This window comes from Quercus lobata, chromosome 8, assembly GCF_001633185.2.
Source record: "Quercus lobata isolate SW786 chromosome 8, ValleyOak3.0 Primary Assembly, whole genome shotgun sequence".
NCBI classification, from domain to species: domain Eukaryota; kingdom Viridiplantae; phylum Streptophyta; class Magnoliopsida; order Fagales; family Fagaceae; genus Quercus; species Quercus lobata.
The window spans coordinates 57,207,864-57,230,960 of record NC_044911.1 but is presented as its reverse complement, the minus strand read 5'-3'; the positions used below and the strand labels follow the sequence as shown (position 1 = coordinate 57,230,960).

General features: G+C 34.3%; 2 protein-coding genes across 5 annotated transcripts; both read right to left on the bottom strand.

Annotated features, from left to right (window-relative positions):
* Positions 1–4,278: 4,278 nt before the first annotated feature.
* On the bottom strand, positions 4,279–8,755 carry LOC115958605 (factor of DNA methylation 1-like). 4 transcript variants are annotated; one of them, XR_004084563.1, is made up of 7 exons: positions 8,557–8,755; positions 7,119–7,241; positions 6,444–6,714; positions 6,063–6,272; positions 5,326–5,593; positions 4,594–5,205; positions 4,279–4,507 (listed from the first exon to the last, which is right to left on the bottom strand). XR_004084563.1 is itself a non-coding variant. In XM_031077033.1 (7 exons), the coding sequence occupies exons 3-6, from the start codon at positions 6,525–6,527 to the stop codon at positions 5,184–5,186; spliced, it is 435 nt and encodes a 144-aa protein (XP_030932893.1). In that variant the 5' UTR covers positions 6,528–6,714; positions 7,119–7,241; positions 8,557–8,755; the 3' UTR covers positions 4,279–4,507; positions 4,594–5,183. The 4 variants fall into 4 exon arrangements, 2 of the variants coding, with proteins under 2 accessions (XP_030932893.1, XP_030932892.1); XM_031077033.1 differs by having other exon boundaries at positions 5,471–5,589; XR_004084562.1 differs by lacking the exon at positions 5,326–5,593.
* A 3,351-nt stretch (positions 8,756–12,106) lies between these two features.
* On the bottom strand, positions 12,107–13,323 carry LOC115958493 (uclacyanin 1-like). Its single transcript, XM_031076902.1, has 2 exons — positions 13,097–13,323; positions 12,107–12,815 (listed from the first exon to the last, which is right to left on the bottom strand). The coding sequence occupies exons 1-2, from the start codon at positions 13,260–13,262 to the stop codon at positions 12,208–12,210; spliced, it is 774 nt and encodes a 257-aa protein (XP_030932762.1). The 5' UTR covers positions 13,263–13,323; the 3' UTR covers positions 12,107–12,207.
* Positions 13,324–23,097: the final 9,774 nt, after the last annotated feature.

The following is a 23,097-nucleotide window of genomic DNA, read 5'->3' as shown; positions in this document are numbered from 1 at the left end:
CAACTTAATTTATAAACAAAATATACATGACGTTAATTGGATTTACAATCGTCACAAACTAACAAGGCAAGGGTATTACTTAAAAACTAGAGTTCCCGTGATCAGGCTCATATCATGTCTCCCTGAGTTCAACAAGGGTATGGATAAAGATTATCTAATCATCTCAGGGGAGTGGCATGATGAGCTTCACTGTCCGACATGAGAAAGGACACTAGGTGGGGTATTTTAGGTCTAGATCTATTATTCTAACAACATCCTTTTGTTTACTAACATTTCTTGTATTTGTCCTTTTTTATTGTTGTTTACAACTTGTTTCTTATTCTACCTATGTTGTTTCCTAATAATGTTTTTTTATTTTTGATGAATTTGCAAATAAATATTCTGCTATCCCGAACTTGAATCTTGTCAACGAGCCTGATTTGAAAAAAATACTTAAGGCCGAGATCTTTGTCCACAAAGACGGACAATTAAGAGCAGCCCACCTCATTCTCGGCTACGATCCCATATTGTCCAGCTTCCAGGCGTCCAAGTACGTGATTAAAGTGAAAGACTTCCGTCTACACCAGATCAACATCGCCGTACTGGATATTCTTGATGTGGGCCTTGTTCCAGAAGGCGTACAACAAGTAGAACTACCCTTTCAGCACACGGCCGAGGAAGAAGCAACTCCTTTCCAACCAGCTATTAAGGAATAAGAACAAGTGGTTGAGGTTTTAGACTCCGAGGACGACTTTGAGGTTTTCAACCTGCCTTAATCCCCAGAAGCTCTAGTTGGTGATTTTAGCTATCTTCCCCCAACTCAAGTAAGCAACCTCCAGGGAACTTCAAGTGTTCCTGACGCGATGGTGCTACAACGCAAAACTAGAACAAGTCTTCTAAAGCTCTTAGAGTCCCATGTAGGGGGCAATGTACCTGAGGTGGCCATCTAGGCCAAACCCCCCACTCCTCCACCTTCCTAAGCTTCTCAACCTGACCCTGCCGACAAGAAGATAAAGCGGGACCAGAAGGGCAAGGAGGTTGTGGAGGAAGGAAAGGGTCTTCCTGCCAGAGAAGCCGTGCCACAGAAGGGGGCCAAAGTGGCCAGGACTGCTCAGACGAGGTCCTCAATCGAAGGATTCGTTGCTGAGAGGGGGTGTGATCATCGCACCAAGGTTTAGGCTTGGAACCCCCCTTTGGTGTTGATCGGATCTCCCCTCCCTATGGATTCTTTTATTAGGGATTTTCAACAAGGCAAGGCTGGGTACGTAGCTAATGCCTTGGAGCAGCCCCTCTTGCTGCTCGATGACATGGCCAACCTCCAGACCATGAAGAAACACGAGGTGTTTCTTACCTTGAAAAGAGACCTCGCGCTGGTAAGCGTTTTTACCTACTTTTAGTTTATTATTATTAGTATCATTTTTATTGTTTTCTGTCATTACTAATACATATTTATATTTTAAAGGCTATTCAAGCTGCGCATATGGCCGAGGAGTTGGTGAACAACTTTCACAGACAAATGAAAGAGGAGGAAGGGAGGCGGATTACTGCTGTGGAAGCCTTCTCCTTAGCTGAGAAGAGAATCCAAAAGCTGAACACGAAGCTAACTGAGGCTGACCGGGAGAGGAAGAGTGCCGACGCTGCCTTGTATGGGGCTGAAAAGCAGGCGGAGAATCAACGTAGGCAACTTTGTCAGACTGAAGACCAGCTATCTGCAGCCAGGGAACAGATAGAGGTTTTAAAGAAAAAACTAGAAGAGGTGGAAAAAGCTGCGAAGAAAGCCGAGCAGGATGGTTACGATATCAAGGTGGCAAAGACTGAGAAAACCCTTAGGGTTGAGGTCTCTGGGGTTTGTGGGACCTACTGCCTCCAAGTATGGAATGAGGCCCTCAACCAAGCTAGAGTGGAGGCCTTCTCTACCTTAAGGAGAGTAGAGAATATCTACTACCCTCCAGCCATCTGAGCGTCAGACTCCTAGGGAAATTTTTTTAAATCCTAGTCACTCTTTTGTGACTTAAGGGTCTAGATTATGTCATGTCAACAAGTATTGTTAGTGGAATGCTGACATGGTAGAATCTAGACCCTTAAATCATAAAAAAGTGGTTAGGATTAAAAGAAATCTACTAATGGAGTACCCTAGGAAATCTAGAGACTCTAAATCCGAGAAGAACAAGTAAAAAAAAAAAGAGTTATGCTAGCATCACTGAATTGGCCACAATTTTCTGTCACAACTCGTCATGTGGCGAATTGTGATTCACAAAGGTGTGTTAGTAGGCCATATGGGGACACAACTTTGCCAATCACAACTCGCCATGTGGCTAGTTGTGGCACAAAATTGTGCCTAATTCGATAGTCTCATCATTACTCAAAAAATAAAGTGTAAAAGTTAGATAGCAAAAAGTTGAGGGTTAAAAAAAAATTTATTTAAGGATTGAGATTAAAAGTGATTTTTACAATTTTTAATCTCAACCGTTGATGTACAATTGCATGGTACAATAGCTCTAATTATTACAGCAGATCTACCTTCTTGATAAATGAACATTTATTTATGAAGTTTTGTTATATTCATCATAGTAAGTTAGCAGTTCACTAGAATTTAAAATCCCTAGTATAATTATAGTTTATTGTTTCTTATTAATATAGATTTGTATTTTTTTTTTCTAAATAACATATGGATTAGTAGTTTCGTAGCCTTGTAGATTTTTAAATACTCTGGCTTTCTCGTAAACTTATACTTTTGTAGATCTCTCAAATCCTTAATATAATTGCAACTTGCTTCTATCCATTGATGTTTCTTACTTTGCATTTTTCTCGGTGATCAACGTAGCATAACTTAGTAATCTCAGCATCGATAAATCAAAAGTCCACTTCATTGAGGTAGAATTGAACCACATGATCACGTAATCAAATGATGCGAACATAATCTTAACAAATTTGCTTGTAATTGTTACTCTTTAAAAAAATTATAAAAAAAAAAATGGTAAACTACAGAGTTGGTTTCTATCATTTATATCATATGTTAATTTGATCTCTAATCATTTGATTGTGTTAATTTGATCTCCTAACATATTCAGTATTGTGTCAATTTGATATCTGATGTTAAGTTTTGGATGAAAAATATTGATATGACTAACAGCTCAAATAAAATATTATATTTTTGCCACGTCAACTAACACCTATACTGCCATGTCATATCACATTAATTTTTTTTTTTTAAAAAAAAACAATATTATTCAACACGTGATGATCAAAATGAAACACACAAATTCCTTCTTTTTTCTTTATTTTTTTGAGAAGTGGTAGCTGAATTTCATTAATCAAAGGAATAAGAGAACTTTACAAAGACTCTTAAGAATAATATAAAAAATACAGGCAGTTTCTTTTATTAGGACAAAGGACATTAAAATTACATTTCGAGCTAACAAACTAATAATGAATCTTCCATCAATTTCTTGAATTCAAATGGGTAATTATAAAACAAATCCAATCTTTATCCCATTTAGAGTTTCCAAAATTTTTAAACAAAAAAATTTCCAGATCAGCAATAACAATGAAGACTTGGATGAAGAACAAAGAAGGGAGTTTTTTCTTTTCTTTTATTATTATTATTATTATTATTATTATTTTTAAAGTTTCTTTTCAAGGTCCATCTTAGCCACTCCCTAGCCACCAAAACCAACCTTAGCCTTATTCTCAAGAAATGGTATTTTACATGGTGGAGTTTGATTCGCTTCAAACTGCCATAGAACTCAACCCACCATTGGATTCAAGAAGAAATGGCTATGGAAACCACCAACTAAAAAGAGATTGGCTTGCCTTAACGGCAGAGATCTTTGTTGGGCTTGGATGACTCAAGGGGTGTGGAGATCGACATGGACCTGGTGAAATATGAGCTAAAGGGAGAATAGAGAGAGAGGGCTGGTTTCTTTTTATCAGATTTATTATTATTTTTTTTTAAATTGATGAATATTTTAACCATATCTGATGTGTAATTTAAAAAAAATATTTTTTTAAGTTTATGCTAACATTGTAGTACACGTGAAATAAAAATAATATTTTATTTTGATCAATAACCACATTAATATTTTCCATCCATTAGACTATTTTGACACAATATCAAAATGGTAAGAACTAAATTGACACATTTGAAAGGTTGAGTACCAAATTGATACATACCTTTACAGGTTAGAGACCAAATAAGCAATTTACCCAAAAAAAAAAAAAAAAAAAAAAAAAAAACTAAATTGAAACGAAGGAGTCAAAAACTTCTCAAAATATACAATAAATAAGAAATGGACAAAATTTTCAAATTCAACTCCTCACCTTCCAAAAAATAGTCATCACTCCAACATGCGAATAACATAAAGTGATAACAAAGCTAGAACAAAGAGTTGCAAGCACCACTTTGTTCTAAGAAATAAAAACAGAACTTTGTTTCTTCAAAGATCCTATTCTCGAACATTTATAGAAGCATTTTCCTATGCACAATTCATGGCCCAGATTCATCATACTCCGCCTTTGCGATCCACATCTGCACTCATAAAAGAAGCAAAATCCTCTCATCAATAACCATACAAAAGGAGCTGAACACGTTGAGATACAAGCATCAAAACATACCTACTGGAAGGTGCTAAGTGATGCCAAGATAGATCCTCCAATCCAGACACTGTACTTCCTCCCGGGTGGAGCCACCACCTTGACCTTCATACTGCTTGGGGGCTAGTGCAGATTCCTTGCTCATTCTATCAGCAATGCCTAGGAACATGGTTGAACCACCTGAGAGGACAGTGTTTCCAAACGGGTCCTTCCTGATATCAACATCACACTTCATGATGGAGTTATATGTGGTCTCATGAATGCCTGTTGCTTCCATTCCTATCATGGATGGTTGGAATAGAACCTCAGGGCATCAGAACCGCTCAGCACCAATGGTGATGACCTGCCCATCTGGTAACTCATAGCTCTTCTCAACTGAAGAGAGGGTCTTGGAAGTCTCAATCTCCTGCTCGTAGTCAAGGGCAATGTAAGCCAGCTTTTCGTTCATGTCCCTCACAATTTCCCGCTAGGCTGTGGTGGTGAAAGAATTACCACGCTCCGTAAGAATTTTCTTCAAGTGATCTGTGAGGTCATGGCCAGCCAGGTCTAGACAAAGAATGGCATGTGGGAGGGCATACCCCTCATATATGGGAATTGTATGACTGACACCATCACCAGAGTCCAACACAATACCTGCAAGGCAAAGGTGGGGTTACTTTTTGGTTAGATCAACCAGTTGGTGGGGTTACAAAGAGCTGCCAAAGTTTTCTATCTTTGTAGAACTTGCACTTTGAGTAGAGTGCGAAGTACTACCACTGCTAGACTAGATATCATTGTCATCATCTTCTACCCTTAAGAGACTTTGAGCGTCTTCAACTCTTCGATCATGTTGTTAATTACCTCTTTCAGACTGGCTTTTCTTCCCTCATTGAAATTCCAAAGTTCAGGAACTACATACCTCCCACTTGAGTTGTAGTCATTCAATTCCAGCAATGAATCTGCTACAGCCTTGTACACTTCCTCTCCCCATACACTCCTCAACTCCTTTAGCTTACTATCACATTTATCTATTACTTCCTGCCTTTCAAAGAATTGGGACAGTCACAATGCTAATTCGTTGTTGTCTGGAATGTTCTGTAACTCTATTTTCAATTTTTCACAATAAGATTGCTGATGTATTGGTTATAAAACATCACTTGTGTTACAATATTTTGGAATTTAAAACCGACTTTATTTCATTTTTTGTGATTCAAAGAATTGAAAACACCCTATAATAAAAGAAAAAATAGATAATAATTCCATTTATTGAAGCTGGTCTATATTCTTCAAGGAAAAATCTTCATACTGTCTATTGTCATAGACAAAACCAGTGTCCCTTTACTACCTCATTGACAACAATGCCCCAACATATTTTAATCCAAGAAACATCTGAAGTTTCTATGGGTCTCAGGTATCCATATTTGCCTTGTCAATATACATTAAAGCAAAGCATCAAAGAGAATTTTAAACTATATGAAAGAAATAAAAAAATAGAAAGTGAAGAAAAGTACCTGCAATTTTCCATCAACAAATTCTGCTTTGAAAGGATGCCACATTGGATTACTAACATTGGCTTGCCACAGTGAAATTAGCTCTGCTGATTTTAGATCCCAATCATTAGGGAATTTTTTGAAGCGCACACCTTTAAATGGTTTCTCATTAACCTCGCCCATTCTTTTGATTCCAAAAAGGTCTTGGTCATTCCAAATATCTTGCAAACCCTGTATGGAAAACACAAAGACATCACTTCTTTTTGTTTTGTTTTGTTTTTTTTTTTTTTTTGGAGAGGACAGATGTTAGCAAAACAAAATGGCAGTTGATAATATACATAAAAAGTTAAGCATTTTCAGTAAACATTAACCATGTGCAGAAGAAAATAAGCAAAATCTTACATTTATCAATTCTTTGCGAGCATGTTGCAGCTCAAGGTTACTCCTGTGCTCCTTAAGTATCAGAGTTTGGTTAAGGGTGTCCATGGATTGCAACTCATCCACTTTTTCCTCCAGTTCTTTTCTCGGGGCATAAATTTGGATGGTTGATATATAGTTGTGTTTTGTAGAGCTTTGAGCTTTCAACCATAGCAGTTACGATGCTAGCTTAATGTAAAGCTATTGTTGGAGTTGGCTCACAACAACTATCATCAAGTAAATGGCAGACGAAGTTCTGGCAAGAACCACATGGAATTCAATCTAAACAAGTTCTAACTAGAACTACATGGATTCATGGAATTGAATCTAAACTGGGTAGCAGATAAAGGCAAAATATGCACATAAAACTGTAATTTGAATACCATTTTTTTGCTACAGAAACACATTTAAATTGTTCCATAGCAAATGAAGGAAAACAATACTTGTAGATGATAAACAATGAATATGATACAAAAGGTTGATATGCTGTTCAAGTAAACCTATAGGCATAACAAAAAAAGAGGAACAACTTTACACTATAAAAAAACAACCAATCTTGGATGATATTACCAGGACCATATATCTAGCACTGCAAATGCATAGAGCCCATATATGGCTACACTCATACATAAGGGATCATTTACAAAGTTTCATGCTCACCTTCTCCCTCTCAATGAGTAAAATTTTCCTCCAGATCAATTTGGGCCTCTTGCTTCTCCAATTCTTTAACTCTCTACTACAACTTTGCATTTTGTATAGTGACAAACTGTGCCTTCTTCATTTCTAAAGAACAGATTAAGTATGAGATAAGCACACATGTCTAGCACTTCAAAATGCCACAAAAGATAATGCTAATTCAGATTAGTCAGATCTCAGCTGCTTAAAATAGAATGAAAAGATGCAGAAGAATAGTAGAAGACAGGATCTAACAAAGTTTCAATGCAGGATATACGACTGAAGCAAAGGTAGTGCTAAATTGACTGAATTTCACAAGGCAGTGAGCAACAAAGCCGCAGATTAAAAGTGTAACACCAACCATAAGGCTAAAGAGGCAATGCTATTCAAAATGTTGCAATTCTCTCAAGTATTCAAATGGAGTTTACATGATGGACCATTTGATATTCAAACATGATTTATTCTCCCATTTCACATTTAAGTTCACTACAATTATTAAAATACTAGCAAAGAATGCATTCACAATCTTAATCAAAAGATTCAAAACTAGACTGCCATTATATACCAATCAACCAACCCTTCTGCAGATTCAGCAATTTTTAATACTATAGACACCATTAAGCACACTCTTTCTAGACAACTTTTCACAGGTATAGTTTGTGGGGGTATTGCTTGGCTGCTTGAGTATTGCCAGAATGCAAAGTTGTTATTATTATCCAAAGACATTTTGAACATACTATAAGCTTTACTCCCATCCCAATGTGTGAAAGATAATGTGAATATGTCAGGGCAAGTTTGGAAGACATAGAAATATAGATTTCTGGAGTTTTGTGCCACGTTGTCTATTTCGTTGTTTATGGCGGGAACAGAATGCTAGATGCTTTGAGAACTCTGAACGGTCAATCCTTGATATAAAGTCCTTTTTCTTTTGTACTCTCCTTGAATGGAGCTTAGTTTTGCCTTCATGCTCTTTTTTGTCCCTCCCTGTTCTGGTTGATCAATGTAATTTGGGTTCTTAATTTCTGCCACTGTAGTAGATTTTCAGTGTACTTGGGTTGGCTATTCTTTAATAAAAAGTGCTTATGTTATTCATCAAAACAAAAAAGAAACATTATCCATTAAGACTGCCACCCATAATAGCATGATTACCAATCTTTGGATAACAAACCTTCCTAATTTCAAAAATCAATTTACTAAATATCTAAATGTTATACTTATACTCTTTCAAAGTTCTCATTTCACAACAATTTCAGAATAGTTAAGATGAATTTCCAAAATCCCCCCCCCCAAAAAAAAAACACTAAACACATATCATGAATTCTATTTTCCTTTCCTCCTCTACTCAATTTTCCCAGCAAACAAACAGAGTGATAGTTAACAAAAAAAAATATATATAAACAGAGAAGAGAGAAACGACACGAACCGTTGGGGGTTTAAATAATGGAAGCTGAGAGAAGGAACGCGAAGCTTGAGGTTGAAGCAGAAATGGTGCTCTGTCCCTGCTCTCACAAACCCTAAATGCCGCGCGAAATCTCATCTCTCTCTCTCCGTGTTTTCTAATTTGTGAATATAATCAACGGTAACTCTCACGCTACTTTTGGGAGTTCACAGAAAAAATTGAATGCGGTGCAAGTGCAAAGGAAATTTATAAAATGAAAATAATATATATATATATATATATATATATTATATATATATATATATATTTCAAAATTCCAAATTAATGTCCCAGCCTTTACCAAAAACAAGAAAAGAAATTTCTTAAGAGTATTTTTTTTTTTAATAAAATAGAAATTTTACTCTAATTTAATTTGTATACATGTATAAAACTTCATCTTAGAGATTTGAACCCAGTCCCTCACATTCACAAGCACTTATACTTATGGAGTGGTCATCGCGTCAATGATAAAAATAAGTTTGTGTTGTTTCTAACTCACTTAATAAATGGATTGCATTAGAATGAAGGATTTCAGCTAATTATTAAATGGGTTAAGTTAGGGTTAAATTATTTGAAAACTTTTCACCTTGATATGAATATGAACATAAACTTGACCCGTTAATATAAATGGTTACCCCTAACACTATGAAATTCTTATAAAGGTCTAGATTTTTTTTTTTTTAATATGATGTTAGGAAATAATCTATAAATGGTCCGGATTGTAATCATGTTAAAGGATTAGTTTGGTTAAATATATGAATGTTTAGATTCCTTCATGTTTGTTTTTGCCTATGAATCTTTTAAAATTTTTCTTTTTAGAAAGCCTATGAATCTCATGTAAGAAGCATTTGTTCTTTCCTAAAATCTTTGTAACTTGAAATATGTAATATATTTTAATTATGCTTTATAACATTAATAATAATATGTCAAAAGTAAAATAAAATTGGATTGAATAAAAGAAAACAATAGTAATAGTATAAAAACTCAAATGAAAGAAAAATAAGTTGAGATATAGGGTCTGTTTGGATAGAACTTATTTTGCTGAAACTGAAAACTGAAAACTGAAAACACTGTAGCAAAATAATTTTTAAATGTGTGAATAGTGCTGTGGGACCCATTTTTAATGAAAAAATTGATAAAAAATGAAATTTGTGGGTCCGTGAATAGTGCATATATGCACTGTTCACTGCAGCAAGTCAATATTTGCGGTTACTGTTCATTGAACAGTAACCGCAATACCCCTAAAACGCGTGAAAACAAAAAAAAAAGAAAAAAAAAAGAACAAAACGCAGCAGGGAAAACGTGGACGTGAATTAAGTTGAACAGTAACTGCAAATATTGACTTGCTGCAGTGAACAGTGCATATATGCACTGTTCACGGACCCACAAATTTCATTTTTTATCAATTTTTTTATTAAAAATGGGTCCCACAGCACTATTCACACATTTAAAAATTATTTTGCTACAGTGTTTTCAGTTTTCAGTTTTCAGTTTCAGCAAAATAAGTTCTATCCAAACAGACCCATAGCATAAATACCTTATAATATTTACGTTTATAGAACCATAACATTAGAAATTAAAAAAAAAAAAAAAAATCTATCAAAAAGTTTCTTAAGAAACCAGTGCCACCTATTACCATAACCATATGTAAGAAGTCTATATATAATTAAAATTTATCTGATTTGATTGATTTTTGCTAATGAGAGAAATTTAATAATTTTTAAAACTTATAAAAAAAAAATTGAACACTTATATTGATCATTTCAACATATATCATATACTTTGAAGCTAGGTCCTATAGTTAAATGAAAATCCAAGAAATTTATTTTCAAGACTATTGTGGCTAATGTAGACGGCTAAACCTTAACCTGACCTTTACGCATCAAGTTATTGTTTTAGTCAGTTGGTTCTTGTTTGATAGTTTTGTATTATCCGAAATCATTCCTTCAATGGCGTCTTTTACATAAGCTCGAAATAGTTGTGTGTTGTGTTGAGGTTTTTTTGTTGTACAATAATATTCTCTCAGGCATCTAGAAAAAGAAAAAGAAAAAAAAAAAAATCCAATGTGATATACATATAGATTCTAGAATTAAATTGTCATCTTTTAGGCGAAAATGGGTAATTACCCATCAAAATCGAACTATTTAGTTAATAGGGTCCGTTTGGAAACATATTGGCAAACTAGCAACTCGAGCCTTAGAGGCTCGATTTTGGGCCCCTAAATCGAGTTTCTAAGGCTCGATTTTCATGCGTCGTTCCTCTCTGATATGGCGCTTTGTCCAGGTGGCGTCCACATGAAAATCGAGTCTCTAAGACTCGATTTCCACCGAAAAATAAAATATTAATCACCCAAAATGCAACCCAAAATGCAGAAACAGCGGAAAGAAAATGCAGAAAGAAAGAAAAAAAAAAGAAAGAGAAGAAGAAGAAGAAGAAGAAGAAGAAGAAGGAATGGCGACATACACAGGCCGCGCGTGACCAGGTCGCCGCGCGACAGATCCAGGCCGCGCGCGACCCAGGTCGCCTCGCCGCGCGACTGTTTCTGGGTTTTTTTTTTTTTTTTTCTTTCTTCTCTGATGAACGCGTTGTGGTTTTCTGGCTTTCTTCTCTGTTTCTGGGTTTTCTTTTCCTCTGGTTCCTGCTGCCCTTTAGTTTTTTTTTTGTTTTCGTTTTAAATGTAAATCGAGTCTTAGAGACTCGATTTCCATGTAGATGCCACCTGGACAAAGCGCCACAACGGAGAGGAACAACGCATGAAAATCGAGCCTTAGAAACTCGATTTAGGGGCCCAAAATCGAGCCTCTGAGGCTCGAGTTGCTAGTTTGCCAATATGTTTCCAAACGGACCCTATTAACTAAATAGTTCGATTTTGATGGGTAATTACCCATTTTCGCCCATCTTTTATGACTGAGAAACCCATTTCTTGAGAATAATTCAGATACATATTGGTAGATTTTTGCCTTCCCCATGCATGAAATTGAAAACCATAAAGCATGCTGTGCCTACATATGTAAGTGCTAACTGAGAGAGAAAACGGTGGGTGCTAGGTGGGATTTGTTAAGTAGAATATGCATTCCATTTAAGAAAACAACATAGAGTGGTTTCATTTGGAATCTTGGATCACCTAAAGCTTCTACCGTGTTCCAAAAAGTGTTGCTGTTGAGCTTGTTGAGTGACGGGTTATTAGTTAATCAATGATTTTTAATGGTAGTTTAGTTGGTTATCTTATAGCCTGTAGGTTGGGGTTTGGTGTTGCATCACCTAAAAATAATATTGTATTTTTCACAGTAGTGTGGAATATATATCAATGAATCGGTTTAAATGCAACTACTACTGTACTATCAGGGAGAGTTTAATGTTAAGAAGGGCTGCATCTTTGATGGTTCCTTTTGTCATGTATCAAATTTACCTTCCTCCTTTATTGTAAGCCAATTATTGAAAAACTGTTGGGTGTAGTTTAATCCATACTATTTTTTTACTTAACCCTTTTTAATTTAATGCACCTCTTGTAAAGAAACCAAAAAAAAGGGAGAGATAACATTGAATGCTTTTAAATGAACTTGTTCCCCAAATGCATAAGGTTAAATTAACTTTGGCCACGGATTACATTTTTCACAAGGAAATAATCCGATATGCTTAGTATGCCTGAAGCATAATCATTACAAAGATGACCCCCATTGTGATATTAAAAAGAAAACTGCCTTGTTTGTGAGCTGATGAGGAAGGTGTTTCAGCTGAAGATCCAGTTGAAGAAGTTTGATGGGATTGATCAGATTCAGTTGGAGGAGTAAAAGAGGGTGATAATGAAGGATCCTCCGAAGACGAGTCAGATGGTGAAGGAGGCAGCACTGTGGGAGTGGATTCCGCAGGCGTTTGTGTTGGTGAGTCAGATGGCGAAGGAGGCAGCACTGTGGGAGTGGATTCTGCAGGCGTTTGTGTTGGTGAGGGAGCATCACTTTCTTCTGGAGCTGGAGTAGGAACTAAAGGAGTCACTTCTGAAGTTGGTGGTTGGATTGTAGGAGATGGGGTTGGTGGAGCTGATGTTGCAAGAGTGTTTATTTGAAGCTTCATTCCTTGGCTGCAATGTCCTGCTGTTCCACAGATGAAGTATCTCTTGCCTGGTGAAGAGAGTGGGATGGTTGTGGTGCCACCACTGTAAGACTGAATTGGGTTACTTGCTTGGCAGGAGTCATAGTCTGCCTTGGGAACCTCCACCACATCATGGCTTGGTGCATACTGGAAAACTGTGTGAATAGAATTAGTCAGCTCTCACTTTCTTTCGTGTAAAATGAACTCCATTTCATGATTAAAATTTTATTTTCAGGAACAATGTAGAGAATGTCACGCCATTTTAAATGATATGACACTGAATTTACCACTAGATTTACAATATTTGATTTGAACTATAAAAGGTAATATTTCAAATGGAGAGAGCCAAATACGAACTATATGGATTTGTTATCATGCACAATATTGAAAGCAACATATAACATATACTCATATCATGAAGATGCAAGTTACTTACTCAAATTATCTCCAACTAAAAATGATTGAGATGATGCCCATGTTTGGACATTAGTCGATGTGTCCCACCCACCGTTTGGGCCTCCAACTGTGTGGTTTGCCGCCATAGCTAAGTTGATGAGCATGGCTGAAATAGCCAAGCTCATTAATGCTCTCAGCATTGCCATCAATTTCTGGCTTAGAAGTAAAAATTGGAGAATGATTGATATCGAAAGAAGGAAGTCAATCACAGAGAAATGATCGGATGGGTTTCAATTTGAGCTAGGAATTCTATATATAGCGGTAGAAGGGCAAGGGTCTGAGTCTTTTCATAATGAAAATATTGCTATTTTACGGATATGTCTTTGGAGTTGGTTTAACCAAGTATCTTGAAGTTAGATATGACAATATAGTATATTTCCTATTCTACCTGAAGTGGTTGTACTTGTATTTCTGGTAGATGATAACCTAAGAACTGATTATATGATTACATCACTTGCTTGGAACAATTGCCATTGGACCTTGAAGTTGTGAAGCATAATTTGAAAGACGCCAAGACAAAATTTTAATATAAGGGCAAGCAAAAGCTATTCACATAGTGGTTGATGGCATCCATGTGAAAGACACCAAGACACTTCTTCATTAGACACGTACCTAGCTAACCCATGTATCCAACCCACTGACTGCAGGAAATATATAAAGAAGATTGTGAAGCTGAAACGAAAATGTTTGGCATCATCTGGCTCCATTTGCTATACGTATAATTGGTTAGAGCTATTATAGTATTATTATGTCCAACTTGAGGTGGCGCATTAAGTAAAATTGGATCTTCTATTAGTCAATAATTGACACTTAGGCTCCGCTTGGGAGTTCATAAGGGAATGGAATGGAATGGAATGAGATGGTCATAAGGGAATGGAATTGAATGTATTTAAGTAAGGGAAAGGAATGAAAAAGAATGGAATGGAATGGAATTAAGTAACTTTGATTGGATCTTTTAAAATAAAGGAATGGAAAGGAATGAAATGTAAGTAATCCTGTTTGGGAGCAACATGGAGAGAATGTAATAGAATCATTTTATGACAGTATTACTATTAGACCCCTATTTTAAAATAAAAGGTTGAATATATAGGGGTATTTTGGGAGTTCTAGTAAAAAAATCATTAAATCTAATTTCATTCCCTCCCATTTCCCCCAATTTCGGGGGGAATGAAAATTTGAGGTTTTAAGGGAATAGAGAGGAATGAGTGTTCCCTCCTATCCATTCCATTCCCTCTCACTTAAACTCCCAAACAAGGGAATGAACTTTCTATTCTCTCCATTAAAACTCCCAAACAAGAGAAGGGAAGAATATTCTAAAATTATTCTTTTTATTCCTTTCCATTCCATTCCATTCCCTCCTCCCAAGCGGAGCCTTATGGTAAATCCATATGCATATGGGGCTTCAAATTTGTTCATAGTATTAGTAGTTTGATTGAAAATTTTAGAATATCACTAGTAGTAAGACAAAAATGAAAACTTTACCTACAAACAACTTGCTGTTTTCTCTCTGTCACACACCACCAAATCAAAATTTAGTCCTTTGGTTAAGCACTTAAGCTAGGTTGATTTTAGCATGACTTAAACAGCCAATTTATGAAGAGTTACATTACCAAACTTGGACAAAATAATCTAACAAAATGGTTTCTGTTGAGAGTTTAAGCCAAAATTAGGATGCACAACATTGACAAAAGCAAAGAGTATTGGACAATAATTTAGTTTTTAACAAGGTACATTGTAGATTTGAAATAACTTTTTTTAGAGGAGGGGGAATAAGTTAAAGTTCATATCTAACATTACAACTCCCACCAACAACTCACCCACCTTGTATTTCATCACAATAGTTGGGAAGTTCAATAATTGCTCCATCATAAGGAGACAAATTAATGGAAAGAGAGAGCGGGGGAGAAAAAAATGAACCTGAGAAATTCCGTCAATGTTGCTAAGGTCATGGAGCTCAGCTTAGTTTTTTTTATTTTTTTATTTTTATTTTTATTTTTTATTATTTTTTTAAATTGACTTGTGTTGGATTAATTAATCAAATCTCTTGATTTGTCAGCTACCCACAAGTGGTGTCTTAGGGGAGTGACACGTATAAACTATAAAGTGATCATATATTTAAAGCAAAATTTAAACATGTAAAGAAGGGGACAGACTTGGATCTAGTGCAATAATAAAAAGTATCGGGGTGAGAAAGTAAAAAGGTTAAATTTAGAATATTTGGTCAAAGGGTTGAGATTAAAAATGAACTTTTCAAGTTTTAATCTCATCAATCCTTAAGAGTGGTATTGCATTGAATCTCAATCTGAGATCGACAACAAGACATGAAGAAACCATTGATGAAAGTATCAATAGACAACTTATTTCTCAAGAAAGACACATCTTACCATTCACTCAACACATAGTTGATAGTTCTCTCACTTGTTATTTTATTTTCTTTGTTTCGAGTTTTGGATCATTGTAAGCCGTTAATGCAAGGAATTTGCTTGTAATTATTACTCTTTTATTTATGAATAATTGTTATATTCATAGCAAGTTAGTAGTTCCCTCGTTTAATTGTAGTTTATTGTTTCGTATTAATATAGATTAGTAGTTTCGTAGCCTTGTAGATCTTTAAATACTTTGGCTTTCTCGTAAACTTATAGTTTTGTAGAACTTAAATCCTTAATTCAATAGCAACTTACTGCTTTCCATCGATGATTGTTACTTTGCATTTTTCTCAGTGATCAACTTAGCATAACTCAGTAATCTTAGCATTGATAAATCAAAAGTCCTCTTTATTGAGGCAATATTGAACCCCATCCTTTTGATCACAAAATCAAATGATAAGAACAAGATCTTAAGAAATGCAATCGCGATCGACACATGTGAATGGTCAACAACGCACCCACAATCACAACAATACATGCATTAATATATGAAAATTAAAATGGTTACAAACAATGTGTCTATTTTTTATTGGATTGGTTGTATTGTATTACACAAATTGTATAATAATTTTTACATGCATTGATATATGAAAATTAAAATGGTTACAAACAATGTGTCTATTTTTTATTGGATCGGTTGTATTATATTACACGAATTGTATAATAATAGAAAAATAATAAGTTTAGTGACACAACATTTTTCAACTATTTCACAAGTCACACTACTGATATGGTTGATTGATTGTGATTGGTGCATAATAAAACTTGTGTTTGTAGTAGGCTTAGGAAAAAATTATGTTCTTCCAATCATAATAGATCATATCAACAGTTGTGAAAAATATTATGTCTATGACGTTATTCATAACAGGCTGCAGGAGCCATAAGAAATAAGAATCAACACACCCAACTGAATATAAGTGTTATAATGTAATGCAGATGCATGATAATCTAGTATATATTTGGCTAATTCTAAAATTTAATCAGTTTTTTTCTTTTTTGTTGTGTTGTCCATATGGACGTGTTACATGAAACTCCACTAAAGGTTTAAAGTTAACCACATGATGGTATATTTGAACAAGTGCCACAACAACCAAATTATCAAAAGTAACTTTTATTGAACAAACATTACAGCATATTGAAAAAACACAACACACACTATGGGTGCATGTGACCGTTCAGCTCCCATATATAGTTGGGAATTACAATAATAAATTCTTAAAACACTTTATTAAATATAGTATATAGGTGGTATCAGAACTTAGGATTAATTTTCCAGTTTCAAGCTTTGAAAAATTGGTAAAGATCATATCTCATGTTGCAACTCCCTTTAACACTCCAGCCTTCTACATCTTTGGGCTCTCTGAAGCTTGATGAGCTAGTTCTGTAAGTAAATATCTCACCTTTGGATTGAATGAATTGGGATCACTTACATTTTGAGTGTTCCAAGCATAGATCACAGTTTGATTGTCAATTTGGCCACAGAAATTTTTTATGTGATTCCCTTACCTCACAAATTCACAATTGTCATGATACCATGTAATTGCACCTTTGTTGTTGGGGCAATACTAGCGAATGTTGCTACTTGTCTTGCCTCAATAACACAGGCAGCACAATCAATTTCTGAGACATCACCACGACAAAGAGCAAGCCCGTATGTTTTGTTATGTTTGACACGCATTGAACTAAAATTAAAGCCATGAGCTTGTTCAAATTCGATTCATAAGGGTTATTGGTGGTGAAATTATCTGAGGTTTGGCAAATTTGAAAGATTGGATCGGCTCCAAAAACAGTATGTAGAAGAAGACCAAAGGTTAGTACATAGAGAGTCGAGGTGGATTTTAAGATATACATTGTTGAATATGAGATGGATGTGCTGAAGTTTGAGAATTTGTAGCATTTTATTTATAGTGTGTGTTGGAGAGTTCAAATAAAATATTATATACTATTTAGGAATTAGTTTATTTTTATTAAGGGTGTGTTTGGATACCGCTTATTTTGCTGAAAACTGAAAACACTATAGCAAAATAATTTTTAAATGTGTGAATAATGTTGTAGAACCTATTTTTATTGAAAGTTTTGTTGAAAAAAGAAGTTTGTGGATATCGTGAACAGTGCACGGGACCTACTAAAAAAGTCAACAGCCACAAAAACGTGTGGCTAAAAGAAAAAAAAAAACGCAGACGCAATAAGCTGGCTTTTCATCGATACCCAAACGGGTACTTAATGTTAATTTCAGCAAGGATTTTATCTATGCCTAATTCTTGAGGCTACTTGGCAGTTTCTCCAAAAAAAAAGGGGCCACTTGGGATGCATATATAGTCTTACAAAAAGTTATACCCCTTGCCTATTTGTAAGGTTAATAAAGTATAAAGATAGGAATTAATTTCAATTTATACAAGATTTCCGACCCAACCCATAGGGTAAAATTCATAAATTTCCTCTTTCCATTATAAACAATATCCATGTGTTAAGATTTAAATCCTAACCACCTCTCTTCTCCAAATAAATAAATAAATAAAATAATAATAATAATCACCTCTAACTAAGAACATTGTAACTGAATTGATTGACATTTTACAGTATATTTAATGGATACAATAATTAAAATTTAAATCTTTCCATCCCAACTATTGAATTATTAAAAAAAAAAAAAAAATCATTTTAACGTCCATGGAGAGACTTATGGCCTATTTGGAAGTTTAAAAAAGGAGGGGGAGTAGAGTAAAGGGAGGGAGAGTAATTCAATTACTTTGTTTGGAAGTTTTATAAGGAAAGGGGAGGAGTTTGGAGGGGTTAGAGGGGTTTCAAGCACCTCTAACCCCTCATTTTTAATTCCCCCAAATTGGAGAGATTTGGAGAGAGAGTAAAGTAGATAAATTATTGACCAAATGAATTCTCTAATTTACCCTTTCTAAATTAACAAAATTACAAACCGTTTCCTAAGAAAATTTAACACTACAAATGACAAATCTTCCCGGTGCTTTCTTACAAACCAAACACAATTTCTACTAAATTTAGTATATTTACAGTTTCTATCCAATATTTTCTTAGCAACCAAACATAAAAGAGAAACCCAAAACCGAGTACTACACAAAATTACAATGTTTTGTAACATAAAAAATAAAAAAATAAAAAATAAAAAATCTGCAACCCACAAAATTACAATGTTTTTCACGGACAAAGTCCACTTACTATGGCGGCGAAGCTTTGCCAATCGAATATGACGCCGGAACTGCTACATACAAGAACGTAGTTGGATCGACACTGATGGAGGGACGGCCACTCGCGGCGAGGTTGACGAAGTTGTACATTGTTGAACGTGACGATCCAGGGGAGTCTCAACCCCATACAAGTGGTCATGTCGTCGGAATCGACGGTCGGCGATCTCGTCGCCCCCGTAGTGAAGATTTACGCTAAAGAGTGTCATCGGCCAATCTTGCCGACCACCGATCCGGCCATGTTCGACCTCCACTACTCGCAATTTAGCTTCGAAAGTAAGAATCTTGTAATAATAGCCGTTGATTGTGTATTTTGGTGACACGTGTGCGGTTATGATTAATTAAAATTTTATGTGGTGGGGTCAAGTTTGGACAATGTTACAAGTCCATTTTCAAATAAGGATATATTTGTCTATTTAAATTATTTTCTCTCATTTTTATCCTAATTTTTAAAACATCCAAACAAGAATTACTTCCTTCCCCTTTACTAATTTTAAAAACATCCAAACAAGGTGAAGGATTTTGGTGACATGTGTGTGGTTATGATTAATTAAAATTTTATGTGGTGGGGTCAAGTTTGGACAATATTACAAGTCCATTCAAATAGGGGTAAATTTGTCTATTTAAATAATTTCTTTTTATTTTCATCCTAATTTTTAAAACATCCAAACAAGAGGAAGGACTAATTACTTCCTTGCCCTTTACTAATTTTAAAAACATTCAAACAAAGTGATGGATAACTATTCTCCTCTACTCTCCTCTCCATTACTCTCCTTCTCTCTACTCCCCTCTACTCTCCTCCCTCTCTAAACATCCAAACAGGCTATTAAGAAATGTCATCATTAGAACCAAAGGCTGTTCATAATCTACATTTACATTTATGAAAAGACACGATGCATATATAAATATATAAGTAACTACCATATGTTGCGTATTAAAAAACGAAACATATATCATTTTTTAAATGCTACATATACAAATATACAATAGGCGAAAAATGGATAAACATTGACGAAGGCAATTCTAAGCCAGTCATTCATTCTTTATTCATTTTCTGTTTTTTATATTAACTTCTAACTCTTTGCGTTGAGAAGCATCTAAGAGATTTCTTAGAATCATAATGTCCATTTACAAAGCCTTCTCATGTAAAACAATTTGATTCCATTTGAATTTTTCTGTGTATGTATGGTTGAACCTTCAAAATATTATGGAAGTTTACTAGTCTTATATATGTAGGATCGAGGAGTGCATGGGAAACAAATTGAAGTTAGAACTTAAAAGTCAAAGATAACCATTTTCTTCTACTAGGGTAAATGAACTTGTTGAGTATACACATGTAAGTTTCACATTAAATAGGAATGAAATGAGTGAATATTTAATATAACATGCCTAAACTCATAGGCTTAACTTTTTGGGTTAAGTAGTGTTCATATATGTTATATTAATTACCCATATAGTTAACAATTCTAAAGTTTTTGGTTAGGTGTGAGTGTACTTGGAGCCACAAAGCACACACAAACAATCTTAGAAAAAGGCCTAACAAAAAGAGTATTGTCAATGGTGCCATAATCAATACGCATAATTAGGCTCAAACTCATAGAGTTAAGCTTTCGAGTTAAGTGGTGCTCTAAGCCTCTAACCTCTATATATTATAAGATAAATGGAGCTCTATATATTATTTTATATATATATATATATGTTTTTTTTTTTTTTTGAGAAACTCTATATATTATATTAACTACTCAATTTGAGTCTCTCCAACAGAAGTATGGCAAAAAACATATTTGATATTTGCAACTAAGACTTTTAGGGTGCAAAGCATTATTTACATGATAAAAACTTTTGTAACAGATTTTTTATTTATGTCAAAATAAATAAACCCAGGAACATGTTGTCCTTGCTCGTGGAAATTTATGAGCGGTGACATTGAAGTTATAACTTGTAATGTCACATTATTAGCTTTTAAATTAGATAAGAAAATGCTAAAATTATTATCAATTTTATTATTAAAAAAAAAACCAACATAAAAATGAATGTGATTGGTGTTATATTAACAACAAAATAAACAAAATTTTAAAATACTTTTATTATTATTATTATTATTTTTAGAAACAAAATAGAAATACTTTATTAATTTGCGTTTAAAAGTTGACACATCAATTAAAAATAATCATATACTAAAATCTACAACAGTCTGCTATCACTATTATCTAATCATCATTTATCTAAAAGCTTTAATGGCTACCTATGATGCCTGCTCTTGATAATAACAAATCAAGACACCAATTAGTTTTTGGTGTAGGCGGGGATTGAACCACAAATCTCTTATCCAACCATCAGAGATTTTACCAGTTGAACTAACTGAAACCCACTATTAAGATTATAATAATAAACAGTTATATGGTGAGTAAAAATTTAAAAGAATTTAAAAGAATACTAATGATCCAAAGGACCCTAGCCTAGCCATTGAACAAAAATTTCCACCAAAATGGTTTATGAAAATAAATATAGGTAAGAAGAAATCGTTCTCAAATTCCAATTAGTTCAATTAGTAAAGTCTTTTGTCATTAGATAAAAGACCTGCGTTCAAATGGAAAAAGTTTAACTTAGAACTAGTTTGGAGCTATTTTTTCTAACCTATTATGTGACAATTGAAGAGACCACTAGTCATGTAATTTTTTTAATGAATCTTGTGACTTATTTAAATAAAACACATAGATAATTTTATAATTTTTCATGTAATAGATTGGAAAAGAATGGTTGAGTGGCGACAGCAACATAATACTTAACCTCCTAAGGTTTTTGAGTGTAATACAAAACCCCTATAATATTGTTTGATCTAAAAAAATATAACACTAAATTTTTAGATTAAACAAAATCACTTGAGGGTTGGATGTTAAAGTTTAAAAGTTCAAGGGATCAGTGTTTTAACAATATACCATTAGATACATATGCTTTGTTTGTATTTGCTGTAAAATATTTTCAAAATGTAAAATTTCTAAACATTTTACATTTGAAAATTTTTTTAGATGTTTAGTATGACAAAAAATTTCAAGTACAAACCAGCAAAACAATGCCTCTGCAACCTTAGCCCGCTAGATTAGAGCCACTAGATTAGTAGCCCAGCCCACTGAAACTAGTGGGCTAGGCATGGAATAGGGGGAGGAGAACCATTGTCTATTTTTTTGTAAAATGCTTTACCAAGTTTTTTTAATTTTTAACTTTATAAAATGTTTTACAAAATTTTACAATGGTTAATGAAAAACGTTTTAAGGTAGGACCAAATTTTACAATGAAAGAAAGAAAAATACTATTTCCAAACATTTTCACAATTGTCTTAATTTGGGTCATCATTAAAATTACTTATTTGTCCACAAGTAACAACCAATAACAATTTACTACTTATGATCCGTAGCGAAATTGCTAGAGTCATAATCATCATGAAACAAATGGAGCAGCTATGTACAACTTTGTTCACTGCAAATAATTGGATTTACTTTTATACCCCAATGATTTCACTCAAGTTTATAATACTCGAGTTCTTCTGTTTTTCAGTTCTCCATGTTTTCTAGTTCTGCATTCTCAACTCCTCTGTTCAGATCGGTTGCGTTCTTTGGATCAACGTTTTCCAGTTTAGATTGTTCTGCTTTCTCCACTCCAAATCTCTGTTTCTCTTCTTCAAATTTGCATTTTTCAGATCTTATTTTCCAGATCTTGTCTTCTTCTTCCTTCGGATCTGTTTCCTCAATTCTTCAAATTGTCTTCATCTTCATCTTCATTCTTTGTTCTTCAGATACTTCTCGAGTCTAAGAAACTCGAGTTTCACATGGATAAATTCCTCCATCTCAACACTAAAATTCGAGTCTTTGAAGCTTGATTTTGTCACTGAACTTGAGTTTCAAAGACTCGAGATACTAATTTCCTAAATAGTTTCAAAACCTTGCTAACTAACTATATTCTATCCCCTCCCTATTCTAGTCATAGTTTTCAGAACCGAACCGGACCGGACCGGGAGGTCAGACGTGAAAACTGGGAATCGGGATGAAAACCGGTTTTTTAAGCCTAAGAACCAGATTTTTTGTTAATTCCGTGAACTGTAAAACCGGGTTGGACCGCACGAACCGGTGAGAACTGTACGGTCCAACCCCTAGCAATTTTTTTTTTTTTTTACAATTTTATTCTACTTAATTAAATTATCCATCTCTTACAAGGAATAAAAAAAATTATAATTAAAATCCTTCAAAGATATTCAAATTTACTTCAAAAATTAATCATAAATTTTAATGTTTTCATGGTTATTATTTTATTTTATTAACTTTCTTATTTAATTATTAAAT

Coding starts and splice junctions, on each gene's coding strand:
- LOC115958605 (XM_031077032.1), bottom strand. CDS start 6,527: ATGGACACCCTTAACCAAACTCTGATACTTAAGGAGCACAGGAGTAAC. Junction 6,273..6,443: donor CTCGCAAAGAATTGATAAAT/GTAAGATTTTGC, acceptor TTTTCCATACAG/GGTTTGCAAGATATTTGGAA. Junction 5,590..6,062: donor TTGTTGATGGAAAATTGCAG/GTACTTTTCTTC, acceptor TTTGAAAGGCAG/GAAGTAATAGATAAATGTGA.
- LOC115958493 (XM_031076902.1), bottom strand. CDS start 13,262: ATGGCAATGCTGAGAGCATTAATGAGCTTGGCTATTTCAGCCATGCTC. Junction 12,816..13,096: donor TTTAGTTGGAGATAATTTGA/GTAAGTAACTTG, acceptor CTATTCACACAG/TTTTCCAGTATGCACCAAGC.